Source organism: Salvia splendens, chromosome 9 (assembly GCF_004379255.2).
Source record: "Salvia splendens isolate huo1 chromosome 9, SspV2, whole genome shotgun sequence".
Taxonomy (NCBI): domain Eukaryota; kingdom Viridiplantae; phylum Streptophyta; class Magnoliopsida; order Lamiales; family Lamiaceae; genus Salvia; species Salvia splendens.
Window position 1 is genome coordinate 11,752,686 of NC_056040.1, and position 10,127 is coordinate 11,762,812.

The window sequence follows — 10,127 nt, forward strand, 5'->3', positions numbered from 1 at the left end:
AAGTTAGGCAATACTAGCAATTGAGTTCACACGATAATTATGTCTTAAAACATGTATTATTAGGGTTTAGGGTAAACATCAAAAAAACTTAAATACAGTTATCGTTAATATATAGTGGAGTACATAACTTCTATGAAGTTGATTTTTTTATTGATCAACATCATTAGAAATCAACATCAATCATATTTCAAATTTAGTTGGACAATCAATCGTCTTTCTTCACCTTCTCGTGTATCTGTATTATTGCAGGATAAAAAGACAAATATTAAATGTAAAATTACTAATAAAAAGTAAACATGTTAATATCATTACCACAATACAATCAGTGGCTAAAAGTAGATTCTGAAGCAACGGTTGTGATCGAGAATACTTATAACATCTCCAAAAAATATCTTTAATTTCAAATTTAGTACGCATATGGAGTAGTAATATTTTTGTACTATAGTCATATAAAAAAAATAGTTACATAAAATGTCAAAAACTATATAAAATGTCACAATGAATTAATAATGAGAGAATTATACTTATGTAGAGCGATTGTAGTTTGTATCAAGGGAAGTTATATATCTAACCTTCTCTGGAAAAAAATACAAATATTTTGTCTTAAATCAGAGATTGATCGCATAATGCCCATATCCAAACGCGAAGCCGAACCCAAACTCATACGCGATAGCATATTTATGATGTCATTAATTAGCGTGTGATATATTTTGGATTGAGAGCTTAGATTTCCAACTGAAAAAAATCCAGAGTAAAACAATCCATCAATTCCAGTCCAATCTTAATATTTAAAGTAATGCATATACCCAATTTGGAAAACACAAGGAGATTAGTAAAATCATTGGTAGTGTTTTTCTAAATTTTTGTCATCACCAACAGAGAGCAGAATTTTTGAAGGGGCTGTAAGGCCATCCGCAATGGGCGGACGATGGCACGCCCGATGGCGCGCATCGTCCGCGCCATCGATCGTCCGCGCCCATTGCGGATACGGACGATAGGTCGCGGACGATCGTCGCGGCCGATACTAAGGGCGCGGAGGATGGCGCGCCCGATGCCTATCGTCCGCGCCATCGTCCGCCCCATTGTGGCGTACACGGACGATGGCTGCGGACGATAGGCATCGGGCGCGCCATCGTCCTCCCCATTGTGGCGTACACGGACGATAGGTCGCGGACGATGGCACGCGGTTTGGTTGTTTTATAAATAGAGTTCATTCGTTTTACATTTCATTTCACAATTTCACTTTCGAAACTTACATTTACATAATTACTACGAAATGGCTTCAAGTCCAAATAGTCCTATGTTTAGTGGAGATGCGCGTTGGCCGGGTACAGAACCCGGCCAATATCGTTCGTTCGACACCAACGCCCAATACGATCCCGATTTCAGTACGGACTCGTATGGGTTGTCGGACATGGAGCCGTCTCCAACCCGACCAGTCGCCCCCTCCCGACGTGACGCCGCAGCGGCCGATCCCGACCCCGCCGCGACCGCTTCCGCCCCAGCCAAAAAGAAGCGGAACCGGCAGCGGGCGCAGAAGTTGCCGCCTCCCGGTGATTGCGATGAGTACGCCCCCGGTCGTACAAACTACACCGACGAGGAAACTCTCATTTTGGCCCGGTGTTGGGTAGATATATCGGAAGATCCGATATTCGCGAACAACCAGAGGCAGTTCGCGTACTGGGAGCGCATCGCCGACCTCTACAATGCGGCCAAGCCGCCGAACGCGTACAAGCGCAAGCGTGAGCAACTCCGCAAGCACTGGGATCAAGTGAAGAAGCAAGTGAACTTGTACGCGGCGGAGTTCGAGAAGTGCGCGCGGGCACAGGGGAGCGGCGAGAGCTGGGAAGACGTGCGTGCTAAAGCGATATTGTCGTACCGGTCGATGTTCGGCGAGTTCAAGCACGAGGCCATCTGGACGCTTTTGAGGGACAAGCAGAAATTCCAAGGTGGAATTCTGCACACTAGTGCGCCAAAGAGGATGAAGACCACCGAAGTTGGTGGTTACACGAGCAGCGGCAGCGGCAATCAACCGGTTGACCTCAACCGGTTGTACGTGGACGACAGCGGTTCCGGCACACCGATGTCCTCCCGACGTCCTCCCGGCGTCAAGGCTGCGAAGGCCAAAGGGAAGGCGGCCGCGACCTCATCCTCGACCGCTGCAACCCCACCTCCGCTCCCGGAAATGCTCCCGCCCCAGGCAGCCGAAGTGTATTCGTCGTTGGCGACAGCGTCGATGGCGAGGACGTTGTTGGAGACGCACAAGGCCCTCAAGAAGTGTACCGACCCCGACGAAGCCGAATACCTCCGGGCATTGATAGATGAACTGCGTCGGAAGTTGGGAATTGCACCGACTTAGTTTTTTTTTTTGTAAGTTGAACGGTGTAACTTCTTTTTTTATTAATGTGTCCCCGTTTGTTATTTCGACCTTTTTATTTACTCGTTATTAATTGTTAGTTGAAAACATTTAAATCAATTAAACAAATAAATAAAATGATGATGTGGCGCGCCATAGGGCGCGCCTTAGGGCGCGCCTTAGGGCGCCCCACTGCAGGTGGGGAGGTAGGAGGATAAAACTGCTGACGTGGCGCGCCATAGGGCGCGCCTTAGGGCGCGTCTTAGGGCGCCCCATTGCTAATGCCCTAATAGTAACCAGATGAGAGATCAGGTCTAACAAGTGTCGGCCGTCGCACTCTGTCATCGTTTTAAACCGAGATCACCGGATCAGAGGAATGAGCAGATACTCGGCATAAAAGAGCTGCACAGCAGAAGAGGATAGATCTGCTTAATTTTAAGCAAGGATTTGAAAACAGATAAAACTAACTACACTCATCCATCAACTCTTGTTTGTGAGAACTGAGAACTATACAAGTTTCAACAAAATCGGATCACGTGATCTCATGTTTTGAAACCAGATAACGTGCTTCCTAAGTTAGGATGCGTATTTTAAGGTTTTGGTTTGAGTTGCTAGTGAGATCAAATTTTGACGATTTCTAAAATACACAATGCAAACCAGCTTCTTAAATGCACAATTTTTGAAGATGATTGATTACCTTCCATATGAACATATAAAAAGATGTTATTGCTGCCTTGCTCTTGAAATCGATGGATTTTGCACGACTCCACAGAAGATAACCCAACGCGGTATGGCCAATGACCTAAAAGCAATGGCAAGGAGAAAGCAATAAGTAGGTAATCATTTGCAATTTTTTTGACCATTCCGAGTCTAGATTGGCCCGTTCCAGGATTATCATATCATCAGATCAATCCTTAGTGAGAACAAACTGTTGGCAAAAAATGGCTTACCGTGGCCCACTTGCTCCATGTGCAAGAAGATGTAACTCCGACAAACAATGCAACAGCATATGCCATTTCAAGAAGTGAAATGCAAATCCAGAAAACCTACCACAAAGATCTCAACAAAAGTTTAGCCCAGAAAAGTCCTGTATGTAATGCTTGGGCGAGAAAGTAGGCAGTAATTGATAATTTAACCTTCTCTTGGCCCAGTCGGACTGTAAATGATTGAATTCCGTATATCTTGTCCCCAACAATATCGGGTATATCCTATAAATATGAAATAGGCAAGCCAACAGATAAATTTGAGTGAAGCAGAATATCACACACGCGATCACCAGTAGGAGAAATTCAACATTACATGAGGTCACCAACATATCACTTACGCATAAGTTCATATATCATGTGACTCATGTCATCTATTGACCAATAAGCCATACTTCAACATTGAGAACAATTTGGTGCATATGTTGCTTACTCGTATGAGAAGGAACCACTAATTAATCCACAGCTTAGATATCAGTATCATAATGAAATTCACCTTAAAGAGCGCAATGACGACAGAAAAGAAGCTCATGAATGCAGTTGCAAAAATCACAGGCTTTGTGAGGATGCCTGGTCGTCCAAACACATAGGTCTGGAAATCGAAAGCACATTAAATAAGTACCTTTCAGATAACATAGATACATGACGAAACAAGCAGGGGGGCGCCTTTTAATATATCAAAAGTGGACAAACTAATTACTCAGTGGAAAACTATTTCAAATCAAGAATCACATAGTGGAAAGAAAACTGCAACACACAAAATCATCACCTGGATGTGCAAATAGAAAGCTATTTGCACGATCACTGCTCGCACAGCGAAGATGCACATAGCTGCAACTACAGCGAATCTTTTCCATCTCAAAAGTGGTACCTGCAAAGTGATACCATAAAGCATTGTAGTGACAAATGTGCATCAAAAACCAACTTACATCAATAGAATACGCAGTTCCGAGTATGAAACTGATGAAGAGGGCCCAAAATAAAGGCCACGAACCAACAACCCATCCAAGCCAAAAGCTCTGAGAATGGGAAGCAGCAACCTTTAGTCCGTCAAGATTGGAAGGCATAAACAATCCTAATTATAATCAAACTATAGAATCTATTTACGCACCAAGATGCCAAAGGATGATACAATCATTAAACCAGTTTTGACCGAATATTCTCCAGATGCCAACGGAAGGTATGGTTTGTTTACCTGACATGGGTTTTGCGTCAAATTTTCATCTAACATAGAACATTATATAAGATGGAGAGCATAACGAATTAATAGAACTTTCACCATTAGCAAAAGCACATGCAACACACACAGTTACTACTGTTAACAGAAGAACTGAACATTAAAAGCTTCTGCATCCATAAAGCAGTGACTCTTCTAGTGTAACCTATGTTTGTACCTAATATAATCGCACAGTGAGCTCAAAAACAAGAAGAAAGAAAATAGAAAGATGTTATTTAGAGATTTGAGTCGAATATGAAGTTTTAGCCTACCAACTACAAGCACATGAGCGTCAAGTAGTCATCAACGGGATTTTGACAATCTAGACAGATAACGATCCACCCATTTACTATAACTGCCAGTCATCTTTTAAAGAAGAAGCTTATACTCGGAGCTGAAAGGACATCACATACATGATGTAACTAGAGTTTATACCTTTTATATCATCGTCAAGTGAGTCCAACAACCACAAGACATAAAATATGAAGGAATTGTATTGAGATGTTAGCATTACGAAATTTCAACCTCTAAAAGTATAAGTACCAGAGTCTTGTTGGGTTTGAATAATCTTGATAGAGAATGATCCCACCATTAAACTAGAGCTGCTAGTCCTCGTTTAGAGAAGAAGCTTATCCTTGGAGCTAAGAGGACAGCAGGGACATGAAACTTATCCAAGAAAATATAGCTTTCATGATTGTGATTTAATCAAGGCTGCTTTAAATCTTACCATCGCTCCATATTACCAATCAAAACAACATGAAGCCTTTATTCCACAGCGTTAAACAGTGAATACTCTAGAACCTAGGTATCCCCTTATTCTTTCATTTTCTTTTGTTATATCAAAATTCAGGATTGGCAATTTAAGAGAGAGGAAGAAAAAAATATTTGACCTAAAGCAGACATGGTTTCAACTTTCATGTACATCTGGAAGCCAACCTTGTCGATTTCTATATCAGATATTTGATTTAATCCAACAATATAAATATTCATCAACAGAGCAGCAACAATAGCCTGCAAATTACAACACAGTGCATGGGTAAGATTCGATAGACTTACTATACTGATAAGTAACAAGAAAGACTGCACCATACCTCCAGCAAGCCAGCAAAAAATAATGGAGAAAAATCTGATAGTTTCTCAACCGCAAGGAGAGAAACTGAAACGATGCTCAGTGCCTGCTCACGGGAAGTGGGTATGAAAAACTTAAATTAGAAAAACCAGCTTGAAGGATGACACCGTGTAAGCTGAAGAGAAAACAAGAAACATGTAACCTAACTGTTCCTATAACCGTATGAGGCCGTGAAAACCTGTAGAAAGCATCAAACGCTTGTTTCACTTGATCCAAAGGGTTCTTGGAAGGCTCAGATTCAAGTTGATGCCCTGAAGCTGAGTTTACTACATACTTTGAGTCATGCTTTGGATTTATTGTAATTCTTCTTTGGATGATATTTTTGACAGGTTGGTGCATCAAATTTTTCCTCCGGACACATAATCTCTCCGGCAGGGCATAGAGCCTTCCCACACTGCTGAAAGCTTTGCATTTTAAATCATTCCCTGCTACAAGGGAACAGATTAACTTCACATGGTAATTGTAGCTCAGAATCCGAGTTTGAAATGCCACTTATTGAATCTATCCGAATTTAAAGTGTCGTTTCGCCATCTATGCTCAAATATGAGGATGAATACTGTGACAACAAATAAGCACAGTGCAAAACAATGTTGAAAGAGGGAGTGGGTGTGGGCCGTTGAAAACTTGTACATGGTGACAGTGTGTGAGATGATTGCATAAAATGAACAAAATACAGTGTAGAAATGGCATTTGATTATTAATGCAAATCCATCATAACATCTAATTCCATAAGCTAAATAAAAAAAATGAGCACTAGAAATAGCAGTATTAACACTCTGCTTCTGGCAACAACATTCCACAAATTCAAAGAAAAAGCAATTAATATTTTTTTTTTGGGGGGAGGAAAATCCATTAACGAAATGTAACGGAAACCAGTTCACAATCGGAATGCCAAATTCGAGCACGTAACATTGAGCAAAAGGGGAAAAAACTGAGAAGTTTAATTCACCAAACCAATTCCTCTTCCGCCGCCGCCATCCGAAAAATATTTATTTGAAAAATGGAGGAAATTGGCACGTACCACTATGAAGCGAGCATAACTCAGCTGCGAAGGGAAAAGGTCTCTGGAAAGGTCCAATTAGCATGGATTCCATATTTAAAGATTCAGTAGAGCTCACCAACGGCTTAACTTTGAAACTGTGGAAAATATTTCTCTCTCTTCTCTCTCTCTAGGAGAAGACAGAAGAGTGATAAAGCCTGATTTGTTGCATTGCATGTTCAACACTTTGAAGCATATATTTATTCATCAACGCCACCATCTGCTTCTATTTCTGTACCACCATAATATTTTTATAGGAGTTTGTATTTTTTTAATTCAATAACTTATTAGTACTTTTGTTATAGAGAAAATGAAAAAAATGAGAACTGATATGTCATGTAATACCTCCCATCCACCACTAGAAATCTCACATTAATTTTAAATCAAACGTGAGTGAAATGAGTTAGTGAGATGTAAAGTCAATTACCATTTATAGTAAAAATAAATTTGAACTCTTATTTGTAGTAGTAGGCGGAGCGAAATGAAAAATGTGACAACTAATTGCGAATGGGAGTAATTAATACTCTCTTTCTGTTTTATCATTTCTGTTCGTCCCAGTTTAAGAGTCTCATTTAGAATTTACCATATTTGGACATAAAATTTAACCTCATTGTTGATGAAATTTACACGCAAATGTCGTTACTTTCATAAAAATAAAACAAAATAAAATCTTAAAACATACAAAAAGTCAAAAGAGTCCCACTTTTCACTACCCCACTTCAATTATTACACACTCCAACAATCATTACCTCACTTCAATTATTATACACTTCATCAATTTCTTAAAACTCGTGCCCTAACTAAATTACACTCCTAAACTAGGACTGAGGGAGTAGTATTTTGCTCCCCAATTAGTAACTTTTGGATGACTCCGCAAGCTATGGGGAAAATTTCTCTAGTCCCTAGCTAGCTTATTTAAGTGTGGTACTTAATTTCAGATCAGAATATTATAGAATTATAGGTTACAAATTCCCAAAAAAAAAAAATATTCTCGTAAGCGTTCAATTATAGGTTTGTTACGTTGGGTCCATTAATAATAGGAGTAATTATTAATGTTTTATTTGGTTGGTGGGACTCAGGAAAATAATTTCCCTAGTTTCAAATTCGGTAAATTTTTATACTAACTAGTGTTAACCCAGGTGGGATGCATCATGGAATATTTTTTTGTTATACTAACTAATTATTAATGTTTTATTTTGTTGGTGGGACTCAGGAAAATAATATCCCAAGTTCCAAACTCGGTAGCTTTTTATTACTAACTAGTGTTAACCCACGTACGATGCACGACGGAATATTTTTTCGTTATACAGTTTTAAATTGTTAATTGATTAATTAAAATAAGAAATAATATAATTATATAATATTTAAAAATTGAAAAATTTGCTCTATAATAACAGTTCAATAAATATATGCTTCTCAATTCATTTTACACCTAAAGACATAAAATTAAACATATTTGAAATGGAATCAAGACAACAATTATTTGGACAAAAATGAAGAAACTATATCAAGTGTTGACACTTTTGAAAAATATGTTTAAAACAATCCTTCATATTTCTCTACTAAAAAAGAATGTAAATCACACTTTTACCAAAATAATAAATCGATAACTCATAATATTCAAAATGTCAAAATTATGACCATAAAAAAATTCAAATGATAAACTACCCAAAAAACATTACATTAATTGGTTGAATTAACACTATTATATTAATGAATAATAATAGCCATTTTGAATGTTGGAACGTTTATCTTTATTTATTGCACTTTTAAACGTGGCTTGTTGGATCATGAAACATCAGATAATTAGACTCTATGTATAAAATCAGTTGTATTCCAGGACAATTAAGTGCTAAATCCTAATTCAATAATAGTATTATTAGTAAACCAAAATTTGGTAGTAGACTATTTTATTTTGTTTGAACAACTAATTGTTTGATCAACTCGATTTTAATTGGTTTAATTATCTCATTGCAAATATATATACATACTATGCACCACTTATTAATTCATCACAAGTGATAAATATTATTTTTTGTGACACCACTTAATATAATTATAGTGTCAGCCGCCAGTGACAATATAAATATACAAAAGTAATAAATTGTGTAAAGATGAAGATAAATATTATGTTGTTTCGACTTAAGGATGTTAAAATTCTTCCATTCTCGAACCATATACACGTGGTACTCTAACTATTGTAATCAAAGAAAAAAACAACAATAAATGAAATGGAAATTACAATGGAAAATTATAAAATAAACCAAACTATTAGTCTAGTCGAGAAAAACCCTTTTTCCGCAAGACAAATTACATCACGATTAGTGCTCTCGAATTGACGTATTATTCCCAAAGATGAAACGACTTCCTCCTAACGTATATAACATCTCAACCCGCTAGGCACCGATTAATTTGATGGAGCTCAAAATTTGAACAATACAATGTTCCTAAAATATATAATAAATGTTGAGAGCTTGATAGAGAATGAAGAATGCTTTTATTGGTGTGTAATTCATACACAATTCTGTGTCTTTTATAGGCACAAAATTAGGATATGAGAGATCATGGAATTAAACCATCATAAATTATAAAATTAAGAGAATAGAGGTTACAAAATGTGTTAAAATTTGTTAAATGCTCATTATCTTGTTTAAAGATTTCTAACCACGTTTACTCATTATTGTGCTTTAAAAATTAGTCAAATTGCTCATTAAAATATTTAAACAAATATTCTTGAGAGTTACTTATAAATATTTAAATTCATGCATAAAACTTATAAATATTTATATTTATTTTTAAAACTTATAAATATTCAAAATGAGGCCAAAACTTTGCTTTTTTATATATTGATAGATATCACATATTTATAGCAAAAAATATAAAGATAGATTGATTCAAATTTATATTTAATATGGACAATTATTACTCTGTTTTCTTCCTTTGACCAATTTAAAAGGCATTAAGCATTTAAGTTTATTGAAATTATAAGGTCATCCGCAACGCTGTCTCTGATCCGTCTCTTAACCGTCTCATTTCTTCACTATTCATGGACCTCACTGTACCTTTCATCTCATCTCTTAACTAAAAGACAACACCTACAACCCTCCATCTCTTAACCATCTCTTAATCATCTCATCCCTTAATTCATTCAATTTCATTTTTTATTTTTATTTCCAACAACTTCAATTAATAAAAACACACTTCATTAAATAAAATAAAATTACAACTTAAAATTCTAAAAAAATAAAAAACACATTAATAAAATCCTAAAAAAATAAAAATTATATAATTTAAAATCTTCTGCTCACTCTCTCTAAATTCAAAATCTCAAAACTCAAAGAAGCAGAAGAAAGAGTAGTCTAATGGCGATCATGTGCGTCTACTGGTTGCCAAATTTTGCCCAA

The 10,127-nt window shown here is 37.1% G+C and overlaps 1 protein-coding gene across 4 annotated transcripts; it reads right to left on the bottom strand.

The window, feature by feature from the left end:
* Nucleotides 1-512: 512 nt before the first annotated feature.
* Nucleotides 513-6,949, bottom strand: LOC121746567 (homogentisate phytyltransferase 1, chloroplastic-like). Of its 4 annotated transcripts, none has more exons than XM_042140456.1 (13): nucleotides 6,706-6,949; nucleotides 5,832-6,112; nucleotides 5,647-5,730; nucleotides 5,492-5,566; nucleotides 4,451-4,534; nucleotides 4,269-4,358; nucleotides 4,109-4,210; nucleotides 3,836-3,931; nucleotides 3,493-3,564; nucleotides 3,307-3,402; nucleotides 3,054-3,158; nucleotides 2,676-2,758; nucleotides 513-735 (listed from the first exon to the last, which is right to left on the bottom strand). In XM_042140456.1, exons 1-12 carry the CDS (start codon nucleotides 6,776-6,778, stop codon nucleotides 2,717-2,719), a joined length of 1,200 nt encoding a protein of 399 aa, XP_041996390.1. In that variant the 5' UTR covers nucleotides 6,779-6,949; the 3' UTR covers nucleotides 513-735; nucleotides 2,676-2,716. The 4 variants fall into 4 exon arrangements, with proteins under 4 accessions (XP_041996390.1, XP_041996389.1, XP_041996388.1 ...); XM_042140455.1 differs by lacking the exon at nucleotides 513-735 and adding an exon at nucleotides 2,043-2,326; XM_042140454.1 differs by lacking the exon at nucleotides 513-735 and having other exon boundaries at nucleotides 2,520-2,758.
* Nucleotides 6,950-10,127: the final 3,178 nt, after the last annotated feature.

Bases quoted from the DNA above. Each gene is read 5' to 3' on its own strand.
- LOC121746567 (XM_042140456.1), bottom strand. From the start codon at position 6,778: ATGGAATCCATGCTAATTGGACCTTTCCAGAGACCTTTTCCCTTCGCA. The intron at 6,113-6,705 runs GTACGTGCCAAT...GTTCCCTTGTAG, and splicing joins GTTATGCTCGCTTCATAGTG to CAGGGAATGATTTAAAATGC. The intron at 3,159-3,306 runs GTAAGCCATTTT...CATTGCTTTTAG, and splicing joins CATGGAGCAAGTGGGCCACG to GTCATTGGCCATACCGCGTT.